This window comes from Mustelus asterias, chromosome 10, assembly GCF_964213995.1.
Source record: "Mustelus asterias chromosome 10, sMusAst1.hap1.1, whole genome shotgun sequence".
Classification (NCBI taxonomy): Eukaryota; Metazoa; Chordata; class Chondrichthyes; order Carcharhiniformes; family Triakidae; genus Mustelus; species Mustelus asterias.
Genome location: NC_135810.1, coordinates 125,362,622 through 125,383,000, shown reverse-complemented (window position 1 = coordinate 125,383,000; position 20,379 = coordinate 125,362,622). Strand labels below are relative to the sequence as shown.

The window sequence follows — 20,379 nt, the reverse complement described above, 5'->3', positions numbered from 1 at the left end:
ACACTGACACACTCCCCGGGACCCCCCTGTAAACACTGACACACTCCCCGGGGACCCCCTGTAAACACTAACACACTCCCCGGGGACCCCCTGTAAACACTGACACACTCCCCGGGGACCCCCTGTAAACACTGACACACTCCCCGGGGACCCCCTGTAAACACTGACACACTCCCCAGGGACCCCCTGTAAACAGTGACACACTCCCCGGGGACCCCCTGTAAACACTGACACACTCCCCGGGGACCCCCTGTAAACACTAACACACTCCCCGAGACCCACTGTAAACACTGTCACACTCCCCGGGGATCCCCTGTAAACACTAACACACTCCCCGAGACCCACTGTAAACACTGTCACACTCCCCGGGGATCCCCTGTAAATACTGACACACTCTCCGGAGACCTCCTGTAAATACTGACACACTCCCCGGGGACCTCCTGTAAATACTGACACACTCCCCAGGGACCTCCTGTAAATACTGACACACTCCCCGGGGATCCCCTGTAAATACTGACACACTCCCCGGGGACCCCCTGTAAACACTGACACACTCCCCGGGGATCCCCTGTAAATACTGACACACACCCCCGGGAATCCCTGTAAATACTGACAGACACCCCCGGGGACCTCCTGTAAATACTGACACACTCCCCGGGACCCCCTGTAAATACTGACACACTTCCCGGGGACCCCCTGTAAATACTGACACACTTCCCGGGGACCCCCTGTAAATACTGACACACTCCCCCCGGGGACCCCCTGTAAACACTGACACACCCCGGGAACCCATGTAAATACTGACACACTGCCCGGGGACCTCCTGTAAATACTGACACACTCCCCGGGGACCCCCTGTAAATACTGACACACTCCCCCCGGGGACCCCCTGTAAATACTGACACACTCTCTGGGACCCCCTGTAAATACTGACACTCTCCCCCCGAGGACCCCCTGTAAATACTGACACACTCCCCGGGACCCCTTGTAAATACTGACACACTCCCCAGGGACCCCCCTGTTAACACTGAGACTCCCCGAGGATCCCCTGTAAATACTGACACCCCAGGACCCCCCTGTAAATACTGACACACTCCCCAGGGACTCACTGTAAATACTGACACACTCCTCGGGGATCCCCTGTAAATACTGACACTTTCCCCGGGACCCCCAGTTAACTCTGACACACACTGAAGACTGCACAGTGCAGCAAGGCTCTGGGCTCAACACTTAATTAAATCTAGTTCACCTGTGGCACCCTCCCCAACACAGGACATAAAGGTCGGAGAGGCCATGGTCCCTGGCTGCCTTCCAGCTCAGTGCTACTTTACTACTGGTCTCTGTGTCCCTGGGGTGAAAGAGACATCAGCCGGGATAACTGTCCAGTTAATGGTTGTAGACTGGGTAAAGCCGGGGCAGGGCAGGGGCTGGGGCAGGATCGGGCTGGGTTGGAGCAAGGGTGGGCTGCAAGACCCCCCGTCCCCGGCTCCCTATATGAGAAGAATTGGACGTTGTAGAGGCCGCGGCCTCGGCAGTTGCCGGGCAGAGTGAGGAATCTGCAGCTCCTGGGGTAGGGAACAGGGGAAGAATCGTGAGCGTCAGCCAGAGAACAGTGACCCCCTCCTTAACACCCCGCTCCACAGGTGTGCACTTACTGGGCAGAAGTAGGAGTTCTCCGCGATGTACCTCCCCACGGTGTCATTCTCTGCTGAAATGGCCATGATGAGGAGCAGTGCGTCTCGCGCTTGCTGTCCAATCAGACCATCGCGATGGATAAAGGGAATGAGAATGGAGAAGATGAGGAGGTTGGCAGGGCCCTGCTTGGTCTGAGTGTGGAAGAAGAGTTCCAGGATAGTCGGCTCCTTGGCCAGTGACACACAGATCTGATTGAGGAGCAACACCAGGTTATTTTCCACCACGGGGGAGTGAGGCTCAGCGCAGAGACTCAGCAACCTCATCAACGGGCTGAGGATGGGCTTGTGACGCAGCAGGGGCTGATGGGACTGACTGACCAGCAGCTCATACAGCTTCAGCTGCTCAATTCTCTTGTCATCGTTGAATTGCCCGCGCAGGTTCCAGCTCAGCAATCTGTCCAGGATTCCCTCCACAATCACCAGCTCCAGGATGGGACCCATTCCCGTGTCCTCCTGGGGACGCTCCTCTGCCAACAAGTACAGCATTTGATCGGTGTAATTACGGACTGCGCTCACTTCATCCACTGTCCGAGAGTCCTGCCGTTCCAGAATCCGACTCACCTGCAACACAACCCAATACAATCACTGCTAGAACAGGAGGAGGCCATTCAGCCCTCTGAGCCGACTCCCCCAGTCAATCCGTCCTTCGTGGTTCTGGAACCTTTGCCCAACAATAAAGAATAATGTTCCATTAACCCTTTCATTATTTTACACTTATCCAGAAACTTCTGGGCAGAATTCTCCCAAAAATATTCTCAGGGCCCTATTTTACCATTTTGATTTTGAGTGCTTGACGGACTTGAATCTGAAAGTGTTTCAGATCCGACTTTTAGACCCGTTCTCAGGTGCCCCCATACCCACTCTGCCTGAAAAAATATCAGCGATTCCGAATCGTGCTGCAGAAGCTGTGGGCGGGACATATCGTGCCCAAAACCCACAGCTCCAATCAGAGCCTCCAACCGCACACGCACAAAAATAAATAGAGAAACGCTCCCCTGCCACATCACTCCCGGGCCAGGTAATGCCTCCCCCTGGCCCCCACAGACATTGCCCCACCCCCAAAACATTACTGATCCCCTTATCCCCCCACCTCCCTGCTACCCAGACCGATCATGGCTCCCTACCACCCCCCCAGCCACCGCCACCAATCTGCCACAGAGAGCCATTGGACGCTCGGAACTTACCTCTTTGGAAGCTGGAGCGCCTGAATCGGACCTTTGCCGAGCATGTCTGTTTCGTGCTGATTCTGGACGGGTGAATGCGGTGGTAAAGGGGGAAGTGCCGGTGAAGTTGGGCATCCAGCCCATGATGTCAATTTAAATGTATGCAAATGCATTTAAATTGACGTCGTGCCCGTTTCAGGTGCGCTCCCGATGGCGGCCATTTTTGGCCCTTGGTAAAGGGGGATCCGGAGCAGAGGCGGGGGAGGATTGTGCTACTCGCCTCACGCCCAACTTTACCAAGATTTCACACCCAAAAACGGGCACAACCTGATGGTAAAATCAGGCCCTAAGTGTTGAATTTGGGTGAAAACTGGAGTAATTCACACTGGTGTTTTCAGTGGGAGTTCAGAGAAGAATCCCCCACACTCTGTGCACTACAGAGGCCACCAGCGTGGATATCAGTAGATTTCAGCGGGCTTGGCCTATCCCCCACACGGGAGGTTGAAACCAGCGTGCTGAGTGGGCCACTGCGCATACACCGCGAGCTGTCGGCGCCAAGACCTGTCAGCGCCGAGATCGGCGCATACGCAGTGGCCCTGCACTGCTGGCCTCCCGATCACTGGCCAGCCGCGCGACCCCCCCCTGCCCTCCCCCCCAACGCCTGTTCTCTGTCCCAAACGGCCCAATCGCTGTCCCCTTCAACCATTCGCCCAGCCCCAAAAACCCCCTCCAGACCCACCCTGATCTTCAGCTCAACCCACCAATTGCCCACCCCTCCTCCCCAGCTGCCCTCCTTCCTTCCCGCACCGGTCCCTATGCAGAGCGGCAGTGGGACCCCCCCATCCCCACCGATCACCCCCTAGGCCTCGTCCCATCAGGCCCCACCCCATAAGCCCCTGCATGCTCCTTGGGCAATGCGGGGCACAGGCTGGCACTGCCAGGGTGCCCATGCCCAGGGGCACCCCTCGCCAGCACCTGACCCTCTGGGGGGCCCTGCTTGCCCCCCTTCACCCCAGAAGGGTCAGGCCACTCGCTCCCTGAGAGTGGGGACCTAGTGTAATTCTCACTGGAGTGAAATATTCTGACGGGGGGAGGTGGGGGGGGGGGCGGGGGGGGGGGGGGAGACTTCAGTCGCGGGCCCGCTAAGCACATTTAAATTATATGCAAATGACCATTTAAATAATCTTTGCACCTCCCCACCGATTTCCAGTGCGGAGCAGACACTGCCGGAAATCCGGTGCTGGGAGACGCCAGCGGGATGCGAACATTCGCACCAACCCCGCGAATCAGCCAACGCAAGAATCGCGGCCTTAGTGTTTTCACTACATGGATCCCGATATCTCTCTCTCCCCATGTCTGCGTGGGTTTCCTCCCACAGTCCAAAGATGTGCGGGTTAGGTTGATTGGCCATGCTAAAATACCCCTTAGTTTCCTGAGGTGTGCAAGACAAAAAAAGTGGTTAAGTGCAGACCTGATAGGCTGAAGGGCCTGCTTCTGCACTGTCGGGATTCTATGATCAACTCCCTAATTAATTCGGCATGCTTGGTTTTATTGGTCAGAACACTGAATACAGGAGTTGGGACGTCTTGTTGAAGTTGTACAAGACATTGGTAAGGCCACACTTGGAATACTGTGTACAGTTCTGGTCACCCTATTATAGAAAGGATATTATTAAACTAGGAAGAGTGCAGAAAAGATTTACGAGGATGCTACCGGGACTTGATGGTTTGAGTTATAAGGAGAGGCTGGATAGACTGGGACTTTTTTCTCTGGAGCGTAGGAGGCTGAGGGGTGATCTTATAGAGGTCTATAAAATAATGAGGGGCACAGATCAGCTAGATAGTCAATATCTTTTCCCAGAGGTAGAGGAGTCTAAAACTAGAGGGCATAAGTTTAAGGTGAGAGGGGAGAGATGCAAAAGTGTCCAGAGGGGCAATTTTTTCACACAGAGGTTGGTGAGTGTCTGGAACAAGCTGCCAGAGGTAGTAGAAGAGGCGGGTACAATTTTGTCTTTTAAAAAGGGGTCAAAAACTTTACTTGGTGTTTTCTATAGGCCTCCCAATAGTAGCAGGGATGTGGAGGAGCAGATTGGGAAGCAGATAAGAACATAAGAAATAGGAGCAGGAGTAGGCCATCTAGCCCCTCGAGCCTGCCCCGCCATTCAATAAGATCATGGCTGATCTGACGTGGATCAGTACCACTTACCCGCCTGATCCCCATAACCCTTAATTCCCTTACCGATCAGGAATTCATCCATCCGCGCTTTAAACATATTCAGCGAGGTAGCCTCCACCACCTCAGCGGGCAGAGAATTCCAGAGATTCACCACCCTCTGGGAGAAGACGTTCCTCCTCAACTCTGTCTTAAACCGACCCCCCTTTATTTTGAGGCTGTGTCCTCTAGTTTTAACTTCTTTACTAAGTGGAAAGAATCTCTCCGCCTCCACCCTATCCAGCCCCCGCATTATCTTATAAGTCTCCATAAGATCCCCCCTCATCCTTCTAAACTCCGAGTACAAACCCAATCTCCTCAGCCTCTCCTCATAATCCTGGAGAGATGTGATAATGATGTGGAGATGCTGGCGTTGGACTGGGGTGAACACAGTAAGAAGTCTCACAACACCAGGTTAAAGTCCAACAGGTTTATTTGGTAGCAAATACCGTAAGCTTTCGGAGCACTGCCCCTTCTAGCTGTTCTGTCTGGAGACAATACACATCTCTTTAACCTGTGTTTAATGTTCCCTCCACCCACATTGTCTGTACCTTTAAGACCTGGCTGGTTATAGGATTCGCATTCTAATCAGTATTCTGCAACTTGATTTTGTCTGTTTGCACTGTTTGAGAGCACATTTCCACTCCATCTGACGAAGGGGCAGTGCTCCGAAAGCTTATGGTATTTGTTACCAAATAAACCTGTTGGACTTTAACCTGGTGTTGTGAGACTTCTAGATGTGATAATAACAGAGCGGTCGTGATGGGAGATTTTAATTTCCCAAATATCGACTGGAATATCCCTAGGGTAAGGGGTTTAGATGGGGAGGAGTTTGTTAGGTGTGTTCAGGAGGGCTTCCTGACACAGTATGTGGATAAGCCTACAAGAGGAGAGGCTGTACTTGATTTGGTATTAGGGAATGAACCTGGGCAGGTGTCAGATCTCTCAGTGGGAGAGCATTTTGGGGATAGTGATCATAACTCTGTCTCCTTTACATTAGCATTGGAGAGAGATAGGATCAGTCAAAGCTAGGAAAGTGTGTATTTGGAGTAAGGGCAATCATAAGGCTATTAGGCAGGAAATTAGAGGCATAAATTGGAAGGGGGTTTTCTCAGGGAAATGTACAGAAGAAATGTGGCAAATTTTCAAGGAAAATTTGTCTAGAGCTCTACACAGCAACGTTCCAATGAGACAGGGGAGTTCTGGTAGGTCACAGGAACCATGGTGCACGAAAGCTGTAACGAATTTAGTCAAGAAGAAAAGAAAAGCCTCCAAAAGGTTCAGGGAGTGAGGTAATGTTAGAAATCTAGAAGAGTATACGACTAGTAGGAAGGAACTTAAGAGGGAAATTAGAAGAGCAAGAAGGGGTCATGAGAAGGCCTTGGCAGACACGATAAAGGAAAACCCCAAGGCATTCTACAAGTATGTTAAGAGCAAGAGGATAAGATGTGAAGGAGTTGGACTTATCAAATGTGATGGTGGGAAAGTCTGTATAGAATCGGTAGAAATAGCAGAGGTACTCAATGAATACTTTGCTTCAGTATTCACAGTGGAAAAGGATCTTGGTAGTTGCAGTGCAGACTTGCAGTGGACTGAGAAGATTGAGCATGTGGACATTAGGAAAGAGGATGTGTTGGAGCTTTTGAAAAGCATCAAGTTAGATAAATCGCCGGGACCAGATGGGATGTACCCCAGGTTACTGTGGGAGGCGAGGGAAGAGATTGCTGAGCCTCTGGCGATGATCTTTGCGTCATCAATGGAGACAGGAGAGGTTCCGGAGGATTGGAGGATTGCGGATGTGGTTCTGTTATTCAAGAAAGGGAGAAGAGATAGCCCAGGAAATTATAGACCAGTGAGTCTAACCTCAGTGGTTGGTAGGTTGATGGAGAAGATCCTGAGAGGCAGGATTTATGAACGTCTGGAGAGGAATAGTATGATCAGAAATAGCCAGCACGGCTTTGTCCAAGGCAGATCATGCCTTACAAGCCTAATTGAATTTTTTGAAGATGTTACTAGACACATAGACGAGGGAAGAGCGGTAGATGTAGTTTATATGGATTTCAGCAAGGCGTTTGATAAGGTGCCCCATGCAAGGCTCATTGAGAAAGTGAAGGGGCATGGGATACAAGGGGACATTGCTTTGTGGATTCAGAACTGGCTTGCCCACAGAAGGCAAAGAGTGGTTGTAGATGGGTCTTTTTCAGCATGGAGGTCGGTCACCACTGGAGTGCCCCAGGGATCTGTTCTGGGACCCTTGCTCTTTGTGATTTTTATAAATGACCTGGATGAGGAAGTGGAAGGATGGGTTGGCAAGTTTGCTGGTGACACAAAGGTTGGTGGGATTTTGGATATTGTAGAGGGATGTCAGCAGTTGCAACGAGACATAGATAAGATGCAAGACTGGGCGGAGAAGTGGCAGATGGGCTTCAACCCAGATAAGTGTGTGGTGGTTTATTTTGGCAGGTCGAATAGGATGAAAGAATATAATATTAAGGGTAAGACGCTTGGCAGTGTGGAAGAACAGAAGGATCTTGGGGTCCGGGTTCATAGGACGCTCAAAGCAGTGTCGCAGGTGGAGGCTGTGGTTAAGAAGGCGTATGGAGTACTGGCCTTCATCAATAGAGGAATTGAGTTTAGAAATCGGGAGATAATGCTGCAGCTGTATAGGACCCTGGTCAGACCCCACCTGGAGTACTGTGCCCAGTTCTGGTCGCCTCATTACAGAAAGGATGTGGAAGCCATAGAAAGGGTGCAGAGGAGATTTACAAGGATGTTGCCTGGATTAGGTGGCATGCCTTATGAGGATAGGTTGAGAGAGCTAGGTCTTTTCTCCTTGGAGAGGCGAAGGATGAGAGGTGACCTGATAGAGGTGTACAAGATGTTGAGAGGTATTGATAGAGTGGATTGTCAGAGGCTTTTACCCAGGGCTGAAATGGTTGCCACAAGAGGTCATAGGTTTAGGGTGCTGGGGAGTAGGTACAGAGGAGATGTTAGGGGTAAGTTTTTCACTCAGAGGGTGGTGGGTGCGTGGAATTGGCTGCCGGTAGTGGTGGTGGAGGCAGATTCGATAGGGTCTTTTAAGAGACTTTTGGATAAGTTCATGGAAGTTAGTAAGATAGAGGGTTATAGGTAAGCCTAGTAGGTAGGGACATGTTCGGCGCAACTTGTGGGCCGAAGGGCCTGTTTGTGATGTAGCCTATGTTCTATGTTCTAAAGTGTTTAGATAGTTATATGGGTACGATGGGTATAGAGGGATATGGGTCAAATGCGGGCAATTGGTAGTTTAGAGGTTTTTAAAAAAAAGGGGCGGCGTGGACAAGCTGGGCCGAAGGGCCTGTTTCCATGCTGTAAACGTCTGACTCTATGACTCTACTAGTTTCTCACATTCAGTAAATAATGTGTCCAATTCTGGGCAGATCTCAAGAGGAAAGAGATCAAGGTGCTGAATGTATTTACTGGAAAGCGAGCAGAGATGAGGGACTTCTGCCAACTAGCAGAGACTTGGAGAGGCTGGGATTGTTCTCCTTGGAGCAGAGAGGGTTAAAGGAAGATTTAACAGGGATGTTAATAATCGTGAGGAGTAAATAAGGAGCAGCCGTTTCCAGTGGCAGGAGGGTGGGTAACCAGAGGGACACAGATTGAAGAGAATCGAGGAAAGGACCAGAGGGAGATGAATCTATTTTGACTGCAGTGTGTAATGACCACCTGGAACGCACTGCTTAACATTCAACATTAAAATTTCAAAAGGGATATTTGAAAATGAGAAATTGACGGGGCTATGGACAGCGCACAGGGGAAGTGAGATATTTATAAGAAGCTTTCCTCAGGAAATGAGTGAGTCGATTGTAAGTGTGCATGCAGTGTAGGAGATTAAACTGGTCCATACTGTGCCTGATACCATAGAATAGGTTGGGTAGAGAGTTTCTTTTCATTCATAGGAAGTCCAGCATTTGTTGCCCATCCCTAATTGTCCTTGATGACACTTAAAAGTCAACCACATTGCTGTGGAACCGCCTAGCCAGCTCGGAATGGCAGATTTCATTCCTAAAATTTCTTCTGGCAGAGGGTGGTGAATCTCTGGAATTCTCTGCTCCAAAAGGGTGTTGGAGGCTGGATCATTAGAAGTATTTAAAGTGGAGGTGGATAATTATTTGATAGATTGAGGAATAGGGTGATGGGGAAATGGCACAGGAAAGGAGCAAAGCCGGCATCGATCAGCCGGGATTGTACTGAAGGGCGGGACAGGCCTGGATGGGCCGAATGGCTCAGTCCTGCTTCTGTTTCTTGTGTTGTGTTCTGAAGCCCATCAGAGGAATTGCGAAGGTTAGAGGTGTGCAAACTCCCTACACTGCACATTATCTTTTCATGTACACATCTATCCAGATAGCAGTCCTGCATCAGCGTGCCATTCTCATTACCCAAATGAGCTGTGGTTAGGCTCTGCTGTCTGTGATTACTCAATGAGCACTGAGTCACAGCATGTCAATGGGCTGGAGAATACCATTTCACAGAACAGACTTCGGAACACAGTTCAGTTCAGAAAGATCAAAACTTGATTTTGTGTCTCTGTGCCCTGTTTGAGAGCAGATTTCCACTCCATCTGACGAAGGAGCAGCGCTCCGAAAGCTAATGGCATTTGCTACCAAATAAACCTGTTGGACTTTAACCTGATGTTGTTAAAACTCTGACTGTGTTTACCCCAGTCCAACGCCGGCATCTCCACATCTTGTACAATCTGCAACAGGGTTCTGAGGAAAGGTCAGCTCGACCTGCACCATAAGGTATAGGAGCAGAGGTAGGCATTCGGCTCATCGAGTCTGCTCGGCCATTCAATGAGATCATGACTGATCTGATCATCCTCAACTCCACTTTCCTGCCTTATCCCCATAACCCTCGATTCCCTTCCTGATTAAAACTCTGTTCAAGGCTGAGACAGACATACTGGACAACCCAGCCTCGATAGCCCTTTGTGGTAAAGAATCCCACAGATTCACTACCCTCTGAGAGAAGAAATTCCTCCTCATCTGTCTGAAATGGGCGACTCCCTTACTCTGAGATTATGCGCTCTGGTCCTAGACTCTCCCACACAGGGAAACAACCTCTCAGCATTTACCCTGTCCAACCCCCTGAGAATCCGATATGTCTCAATAAGGTCACCTCTCATTCCCCTAAACTCCAGTGAGTACAGGCCCAGCCTACTCAATCTCTCCTCAAAAGAAAATTCCCCAGACCCGGGATCAAGCGAGTGAGTCTGAAGCATTCACTCTGTTTCCCTCCACAGACGCTCCGTGACCGGCTGAGGATTTCCAGCATTTTCTGTATCCAGTGTAATCTGTAACTTTCCTGCCTGGGTGTTACGAAAGGTCTTGTGGTCCCTACCTCTGAGACACAGTGGCTCCAGGTTCAAATCTCACTTCAGGACTTGGTGACTAAGCGAGCAGCAATCATAATGCGGCCACACAGGCTGAGTGGGGGTCACCTGGAACACGCCCCCATTGGGCACAGCGCTTTTCTTACCTGTGTCCAGTGATTTTTAAACACCATGAAGCAGGTCTCAGGGTCGGCTCTGACTGGGGACTGGGGGCTCGCAGCCCGGGTGGCCCGGCTTCCAGCTCCTCGAGGGTTCAGCTTACTCAGCCAGCTCATCCTCTCCATACACTCCGGAGTTTGGGTGCCGAGTGGGAGAGGTTGGGATGGGGGTGGGAGAGGTCGGGGTGGGGATGGGAGAGGTCAGGGTGAGGGTGGGATGGGTGTGGAGTGGGCAGGAAGGGTGGAAGAGGGTGGCTGGGCAAGGGGAGGGGAAGGATAAGGGGGTGAGGAAGAGCGATGCAAAGGGGCAACAACTCTCAGAGGGAAGTGTGTGTCCACACTGTCAGTTTTCTGTGTGCAGCCAGGATCATCCTGTCTGCAGGCGTTTCAGCTCCATGGCACTCAGTCGGAGAGCTTTACTGTAATAAACAGAAAGGAAACCGTTAATTCGCCAGCTCACAGACATTCTGTGAGCAGACAAATCCCTCCGCATTTGTACAACTGCTCTACCCTCTACTCCCCTCAGTGGATATATGTAAAAATCAGCTGGCATTAACCTCCTGATCCATGCACTGACACTCCAAATCAGTCCAAACCCAGTAAATGGGAAATAAATACTGACACACTCCCTGCTGACCCCACCTCCCTGTAAATACTGACACTTTCCCGCTGACCCCACCTCCCTGTAAATACTGACACACTCCCCGGGGACCCCCTGTAAATACTGACACACTCCCTGCTGACCCCACCTCCCTGTAAATACTGACACTTTCCCGCTGACCCCACCTCCCTGTAAATACTGATACACTCCCCGGGGACCCCCTGTAAACACTGACACACTCCCCGGGAACCCCCTGTAAATACTGACACACCCCCCGGGAACCCCCTGTAAATACTGACACACTCATCATAGAATCATAGAAACCCTACAGTGCAGAAGGAGGCCATTCAGCCCATCGAGTCCGCACCAACCACAATCCCACCCAGGACCCACCCCCACACATTTACCTGCTAATCCCTCTAACCCATGCATTTTAGGATTCTAAGGGGCAATTTTTAACCTGGCCAATCAACCTAACCCACACATCTTTGGACTGTGGGAGGAAACCGGAGCACCCGGAGGAAACCCACGCAGACACGAGGAGAATGTGCAAACTCCACACAGACAGTGACCCGAGCCGGGAATCGAACCCGGGACCCTGGAGCTGTGAAGCAGCAGTGCTAACCACTGTGCTACCGTGCCGCCCCACTCCCTGGGGATCCCCTATAAATACAGACACACTCCCCCCCCCGGGACCCCCCTGTAAATACTGACACATTTCCCCAGGGATATCCTGTAAATATTGACCACATAGAATCATACAGCACAGAAGAGGCCCTTTGCCCCATCGAGTCTGCACCGACACATTAGAAACACCTGAACTCCCACCTAATCCCATCTGCCAGCACTTGGCCCATAGCCCTGAATGTTATGACGCGCCAAGTGCTGATCCAGGTACTTTTTAAAGGATGGGAGGCAACTCGCCTCCACCACCCTCCCAGGCAGCGCATTCCAGACCGTCACCACCCTCTGGGTAAAAAACATTTTCCTCACATTCCCCCTAAACCTCTTGCCCTTCACCTTGAACCTATGTCCCTTTGTGACTGACCCTTCAACTAAGGGGAACAGCTGCTCCTTATCCACTCTGTCCATGTCTCTCATAATCTTGTACACCTCGATCAGGTCGCCCCTCAGTCTTCTCTGCTCCAACGAAAACAACCCAAGCCTATGCAACCTCTCTTCATAACTTCTCACCAACTTTTACAGATGCACCATAGAAAGCATTCGTTCTGGTTGTATCACAGCTTGGTATGGCTCCTGCTCTGCCCAAGACGCAAGGACCTACAGAAGGTCGTGAATGTAGCCCAATCCATCACGCAAACCAGCCTCCCATCCACTGACTCTGTCTACACTTCCTGCTGCCTCGGCAAAACAGCCAGCATAATTAAGGACCCCCACGCACCCCGGACATTCTCTCTTCCACCTTCTTCCTTCGGGAAAAAGATACAAAAGTCTGAGGTCACGTACCAACCGACTCAAGAACAGCTTCTTCCCTGCTGCTGTCAGACTTTTGAATGGACTTACCTTGCATTAAGGTAATCTTTCTCTACACCCTAACTATGGCTGTAACACTACATTCTGCACTCTCTCCTTTCCTTCTCTATGAATGGTATGCTTTATTTGTATAGCGTGCAAGAAACAATACTTTTCACTGTATGTTAATACATGTGACAATAAATCAAATCAAAACAAAGTGAATCTCTTCGGCACCCCCTCCAGTACAATCACATCCTTCCGATAATGTGGCGACCAGAACTGCACACAGTGCTCCAGCTGTGGCCTCAGCAAAATTGAATACAACTCCAACATGACTTCCCTGCTTTACAGGGGGTCCCGGGAAGTGACACACACTCCAGGACACCCTGTAAATACTCACACACTCCCCAGGACCCGCTGTATATACTGTAGACACATAGACTCACACAAACGGACACACACACAGGTGCATACATACAGACACACACACAGACTCACTCACTGACACACACAGACTGACACACACAGTCACACAGACTGACTCACTGACACACAGTCACACAGACTGACACACAGTCACACAGACTGACACACACAGTCACACAGACTGACACACACAGTCACACTCTGGGTGAGCTAGGCCCCAGGCAGTGCTGAGGTGTTGTTTCACTGAAGCAGTCGAATGTCACCCTGACAGGAAGCAGTGAGCTGCGGGCCCACCGCACACAATGCACCCTCTGCTGCTGTGAACCATTAGAGAGACACAGAGAACCGGCTGCAGCTGCTGGAGGGCTCAGCAGCCCGGGAGAGGGAGCAGGGAGAGCCCGGGAGAGGGAGCAGGGAGAGCCCGGGAGAGGGAGCAGGGAGAGCCCGGGAGAGGGAGCAGGGAGAGCCCGGGAGAGGGAGCAGGGAGAGCCCGGGAGAGGGAGCAGGGAGAGCCCGGGAGAGGGAGCAGGGAGAGCCCGGGAGAGGGAGCAGGGACGGGCAGGCAGTCCGAGCTGGGAGCAGGCGCTGCATTTACCCGCACACCGCATTGCTCAGCCCGAGCTGCAGCGACCCCCTCTCCCCCTCCCCCGGACCCCCTCTCCCCCTCCCCCGGACCCCCTCTCCCCCTCCCCCGGACCCCCTCTCCCCCGGACCCCCTCTCCCCCGGACCCCCTCTCCCTCCTGACATTACGCCGCGGTTCTCTCACCTTCTCCGGCTCTGGGAGCTCCGGCATTCCGCACTCACTCACTCAGCCCAACCTGGACTCTAAATAATTCCCCATTGTGCCAGCACAGCCCCTCCAGTGGGCAGCAGCTCTGTGAAAGCCCTTGGCGGCTCCTACCTGAGAGAGTGGTTGAATTTGCTGCCATTCAGGGTGTGTCTCGATGTGTTACACTCGGTAATTTCTCACTCAGATCCTTCCAAATCACACACTCTCTTACGGTGAAGGGCAGGCAGGATAAATCATACGTTTCTTGTCAGGAATTCCGGAACAGAGTCAATCGGGGGGGTAGATCTTTGAATGCCATTTTGCGATGACAGTTTCTACATCACAGAAACAACCCGTTCAGTTGAAAGCAGTGCAGCGCACTGTACACACTCCGTTAACCTGTCCACAAATACATCTGCTTTCCAATCTCAAAATGTTTATCCTGCATCCCCTGAAATACACCGAAACAGCTCCAACAGCAAGTTCCACCACTCTCCAGGCAAAGAATATTCCCTCCTCAATTTTTCATTAGGTTTCGGACTGGCTGTCCTATATTGGCTTTGGACTCCACACATAACACACTGGCTCTCACTGGGGTACGGGTTCCACACACACTGACTCTCACTGGGGTACGGGTTCCACACACACTGACTCTCACTGGGGTACGGGTCCCACACACACTGACTCTCACTGGGGTACGGGTTCCACACACACTGACTCTCACTGGGGTATGGGTCCCACACACACTGACTCTCACTGGGGTACGGGTTCCACACACACTGACTCTCACTGGGGTACAGGTCTCACACACACTGACTCTCACTGGGGTATGGGTCCCACACACTGACTCTCACTGGGGTACGGGTTCCACACACACTGACTCTCACTGGGGTACAGGTCCCACACACACTGACTCTCACTGGGGTACGGGTTCCACACACACTGACTCTCACTGGGGTATGGGTCCCACACACACTGACTCTCACTGGGGTATGGGTCCCACACACACTGACTCTCACTGGGGTATGGGTCCCACACACACTGACTCTCACTGGGGTACGGGTCCCACACACACTGACTCTCACTGGGGTACGGGTCCCACACACACTGACTCTCACTGGGGTACGGGTTCCACACACACTGACTCTCACTGGGGTACGGGTTCCACACACACTGACTCTCACTGGGGTATGGGTCCCACACACACTGACTCTCACTGGGGTACGGGTTCCCCACACACTGACTCTCACTGGGGTATGGGTTCCATACACACTGACTCTCACTGGGGTATGGGTCCCACACACACTGACTCTCACTGGGGTATGGGTCCCACACACACTGACTCTCACTGGGGTACGGGTTCCACACACACTGACTCTCACTGGGGTATGGGTCCCACGCACACTGACTCTCACTGGGGTACGGGTCCCACGCACACTGACTCTCACTGGGGTACGGGTCCCACACACACTGACTCTCACTGGGGTACGGGTCCCACACACACTGACTCTCACTGGGGTACGGGTTCCACACACACTGACTCTCACTGGGGTATGGGTCCCACGCACACTGACTCTCACTGGGGTACGGGTCCCACACACACTGACTCTCACTGGGGTACGGGTTCCACACACACTGACTCTCACTGGGGTACGGGTTCCACACACACTGACTCTCACTGGGGTACGGGTCCCACACACACTGACTCTCACTGGGGTATGGGTTCCACACACACTGACTCTCACTGGGGTACGGGTTCCACACACACTGTCTCTCACTGGGGTACGGGTCCCACACACACTGACTCTCACTGGGGTACGGGTTCCACACACACTGACTCTCCCTGGGGTACGGGTCCCACACACACTGACTCTCCCTGGGGTACGGGTCCCACACACACTGACTCTCACTGGGGTACGGGTCCCCCACACACTGACTCTTTGTGGTGATCCATGGGTCGTGCCTTGGCAGAGTTACAGTTTATTTTGATTAAGGGTCACTCACCCTTATGCGTTACTCACCCGTAAGCGTTACTGTTTAATGCACAGATGAAAGGTTGCTGAGTGAGGATAGGAATAGTCCAATTGGTGTGATGACGCCAAGCTGCCCTGGGGACCTGTGTGGGTGTGCAGCACCAGTTACTTCTCCAGACTGAAAGGAAGGGACATGGAATGCCGGCATTCCTTGCAGTCCGGTCTGGGAACCTCTCTGAGGGAAACAGCAGGAAATCTCAGCCAGAATATCGGGCAGAGCAGTTTGGAATTCCAGGCAATGACACAACACAAACTTCATATAGAGGCTTTGGAGAGAGTACAGAAAAGATTTACCAGGATGTTGCCTGGTATGGAGGGTATTAGCTATGAGGAGAGATTGAGTAAACTGGGATTGTTCTCCCTGGAAAGACGGAAGCTGAGGGGCAACCTGATAGAAGTTTAGAAAAATTATGAGGGGTATCGATAAGGTGAAAAGTTGGAAGCTTTTTCCCAGGGCAGAAATTACAATTCCAAGGGGGCACAAGTTCAAGATAAGGGGGGAAAGGTTCAGTGGAGATGTGCGGGGGAAGTTTTTTACACAGAGGGTGGTGGGGGCCTGGAATGCACTGCCAAGTGAGGTGGTTGAGGCAGTTACGTTAGCCACATTTAAGACTTATCTTGGTAGACACATGGGCGGCACAGTGGTTAGCACTGCTGCTTCACAGCTCCAGGGACCTGGGTTCGATTCCCGGCTCCGGTCACTGTCTGTGTGGAGTTTGCACATTCTCCTCGTGTCTGCGTGGGTTTCCTCCGGGTGCTCCGGTTTCCTCCCACAGTCCAACGATGTGCGGGTTAGGTGGATTGGCTGTGCTAAAAATTGCCCCTTAGTGTCCTGAGATGCGTAGGTTAGAGGGATTAGCGGGTAAAATATGTAGGGATATGGGGGTAGGGCCTGGGTGGGATTGTGGTCGGTGCAGACTCGATGGGCCGAATGGCCTCTTTCTGCACTGTAGGGTTTCTATGATTCTATGAACAGACGGGGAAGAGAGGGATACAGGTGGTTGGTCTAGATAGGACAGCGTTATCGACACAGGCTTAGAGGGCCAAAGGGCCTGTTCCTGTGCTGTGCTGTTTTTTGTTCATGCAACTCCATTGGTGCTTTGTATTTGTGGGTCTGAGCAGGGGCTCTGTGGCAGGGTAAGGGATGGGGTATAATGATGGGGTTTAGTTTGGTCACAGCGGGAAGATCCTGGTGGTAACAGGGTGACAATTGGACACATCAGCAGGTGGATACTGGACTACCCTGTGTGAAGGAAGTACCATGGTTTCAAGCAGAGTTTTGATTTCAAATATAGAGTGGGATCCATCCCATCCTGCACCCCAGCCTTTCCCCATGCTTTGCACTGCTGAACCTGCACAGGTTCTCAGGGTCACTCAGATTTCCATTCAATCGATAGCACAGGAACAGGCCATTTGGCCCCTGCCTGTGTTTCTGCTGCCTACAGCTGAAGCTGGCCACACGTGACTGTTCACTACCTGCTGTGGTGGGATTCGAACCCGGGTCCCCAGTGTATTACCCTGGATATTGGAATTACTAGCCCAGTGACAGCACCACTGGACCACTGCCTCCTCTCTCCATACTTGTGAGTTGATGTAGTTGGGTTAGAACAATAAAGAGGTCACCTCTGGAAAGGGCACAAAATAGATTGACAAAGATAATAACAGAAGCGAGGATTCACGCCTCTCAGGAGAGACTGATCAGGAGAGACTGATCAGGAGAGACTGATCAGGCTGACTCACTTCTTCCTCAAAAGAGGAGGTTGAGGGTTGGTCCTGATGGAGGGCTTGAAAATTATGAAAAGTCTAGACAGACACACAGAAATTGTTTCAGAGTGTTTCACTGGAGGAGATTACACAGATGGACAGGAGCAAGCTCCTGGAAACATCTGTACAGATGAAAATTTTAAATTGGAGTCATTGGCAAAGAGACAGGTGACACGGTGGCACAGTGGTTAGCACTGCTGCCTCACAGCGCCAGAGACCAGGATTTGACTCCCGGCTTGGGTCAGTGTCTGTGTGGAGTCTGCACGTTCTCCCCGTGTCTGCGTGGGTTTCCTCCGGGTGCTCCGGTTTCCGCCCACACTCCAAAGATGTGCGGGTTAGGTTGATTGGCCATGCTAAATTGCCCCTTAATATCAAGGGGATTAGCAAGGTAAATACATGGGGTTACGGGGATGGGGGGGGGGGGGGGGGGGGGTGGGGGAGAGGGGTTGGGATTGTGGTCAGTACAGACTCAATGGGCCGAATGGCCTCCTCCTGCACTGTAGGATTCTATGATCTATGATTCAGATGGAAAGATGCAAAAAGATAAAGTAGACGAAGAGAGGGAGACAGAGAGAGAAAGAGAGAGAGAGAGGGAGAGGGATAGAGGGTGAGGTGAGAGAGAGAGAGGGTGAAGAGAGAGAGAGTGAGGAGAGAGACAGAGGGGAGAGGGAGAAATAGAGAGAGGGTGAGGGGAGAAAGAGTGAGAGGGAGAGAGAGAGAAAGAGAGGGTGAGGAGCGAGAGAGGGAGAGAGAGCAGGAGCAGAATGGGTTTATCATGGGAGCTCTGAGATTGCGAGCGAGTTAGGGATATTGTCAGTGCTAACAAGTGGAACACTGTATGGAATCACCGCTCTTGGTGGGATTGGCAGCAAAGTCCCCCCCAGCCCTCGATCAGGCAGAGGTCTGTGCAAATTGAGGGACCCCGTCCTCTAGATGTGCAGCTGCACGGTTTTACCAGATGTGCAGCTGCACGGTTTTACCAGATGTGCAGCTGCACGGTTTTACCAGATGTGCAGCTGCACGGTTTTACCAGGCTGCACGTTCACCTGCAGCTGAGAAGTCGGAGGTGAGAAGAGATGGTTAACTGGCCATTTAAGGGGCTAAGGCAGGGGCAGGCTGGGAGGGAGCAGCCCTCGCTGGCTCCCAGGGAATTGGGAAGGTGCCACATTTTGGTCCTGATATAACCCACAAATTCTCAGTAAAGGACTGTGGCCAGGGTCAGAGGAAATGAGCCGGTGCCTCGAAGGGCTTCATTCCAAATGTTACACAGATTTTGTTACAGATTAAACAAGCAGGGAGCTGGAAGAGTCAGTGAAAGTGACTGTGAGAACTGAGATCTGACAGTAAACCGCCAGAAATGGAGCTGGAGAAAGACACGCTAACGCTGGGAATACACAGTCACTCAGTGAACCAGATCCCTGTCTCCACCTGAACCAACAATCCGGCCCTGTTGATTCAGATATTTCCAGCCCTGCTGAGTATTACACTGAATTCTGTGTGGATATTGTTTCTTGTAACACAGCTCAGTCTCTGTGCGGAACAGAGACGTACTGACCTTCAAAACAGGACCAGTCGCAGGTAACACAGTTCCTCAGCAAATTCTTTACGGATTGCAGTAATTAATCAGGAAGCTCCATATGTGCCTCAGCTCTGCAATTACCCGACAAAAAGTCGCCCATTTACAGCACTTCCTTCATCAGATAGCGTATAGATCCGTGTAAAAGTTCACTCCCTCTGATCACAAGACTTTGCTCACTGAGGTAAGGGAGGGACACTGTCTACTTAAAGGTTGAAGTGCCAGCACCAAACACTCCCAGGACAGGTACAGCACGGGGTTAGATACAGAGTAAAGCTCCCTCTACACTGTCCCCATCAAACACTCCCAGGACAGGTACAGCACGGGGTTAGATACAGAGTGAAGCTCCCTCTACACTGTCCCCATCAAACACTCCCAGGACAGGTACAGCACGGGGTTAGATACAGAGTGAAGCTCCCTCTACACTGTCCCCATCAAACACTCCCAGGACAGGTACAGCACGGGGTTAGATACAGAGTAAAGCTCCCTCTACACTGTCCCCATCAAACACTCCCAGGACAGGTACAGCACGGGGTTAGATACAGAGTAAAGCTCCCTCTACACTGTCCCCATCAAACACTCCCAGGACAGGTACAGCACGGGGTTAGATACAGAGTAAAGCTCCCTCTACACTGTCCCCATCAAACACTCCCAGGACAGGTACAGCACGGGGTTAGATACAGAGTGAAGCTCCCTCTACACTGTCCCCCATCAAACACTCCCAGGACAGGTACAGCACGGGGTTAGATACAGAGTAAAGCTCCCTCTACACTGTCCCCATCAAACACTCCCAGGACAGGTACAGCACGGGGTTAGATACAGAGTGAAGCTCCCTCTACACTGTCCCCATCAAACACTCCCAGGACAGGTACAGCACGGGGTTAGATACAGAGTGAAGCTCCCTCTACACTGTCCCCATCAAACACTCCCAGGACAGGTACAGCACGGGGTTAGATACAGAGTAAAGCTCCCTCTACACTGTCCCCATCAAACACTCCCAGGACAGGTACAGCACGGGGTTAGATACAGAGTAAAGCTCCCTCTACACTGTCCCCCATCAAACACTCCCAGGACAGGTACAGCACAGGGTTAGATACAGAGTAAAGCTCCCTCTACACTGTCCCCATCAAACACTC

At 51.8% G+C, this 20,379-nt stretch overlaps 2 protein-coding genes across 6 annotated transcripts in view; one reads left to right on the top strand and one right to left on the bottom strand.

The window, feature by feature from the left end:
• LOC144499965 (interleukin-1 receptor type 2-like) overlaps window positions 1-20,379 on the top strand; it is a 1,647,203-nt gene that overhangs the window by 343,111 nt on the left and 1,283,713 nt on the right. The window lies entirely within an intron of this gene.
• The window catches only part of fhip1b (FHF complex subunit HOOK interacting protein 1B), a 114,968-nt gene that overhangs the window by 54,597 nt on the left and 39,992 nt on the right, over window positions 1-20,379 (bottom strand). The window contains exons 1-3 of one of the 5 annotated variants that reach the window (XM_078222683.1): window positions 19,223-19,484; window positions 10,586-11,016; window positions 1,656-2,255 (exon numbers count right to left, since the gene is read on the bottom strand). In XM_078222683.1, coding sequence (XP_078078809.1) covers window positions 1,656-2,255; window positions 10,586-10,723 — 738 coding nt within the window. In that variant the 5' untranslated portion in view covers window positions 10,724-11,016; window positions 19,223-19,484. Of the gene's footprint in view, window positions 1-1,655; window positions 2,256-10,585; window positions 11,017-11,945; window positions 12,325-13,867; window positions 14,202-19,222; window positions 19,485-20,379 lie in introns of those variants that run through there. The other 4 variants (XM_078222678.1, XM_078222682.1, XM_078222680.1 and 1 more) reach the window with 4 other exon arrangements.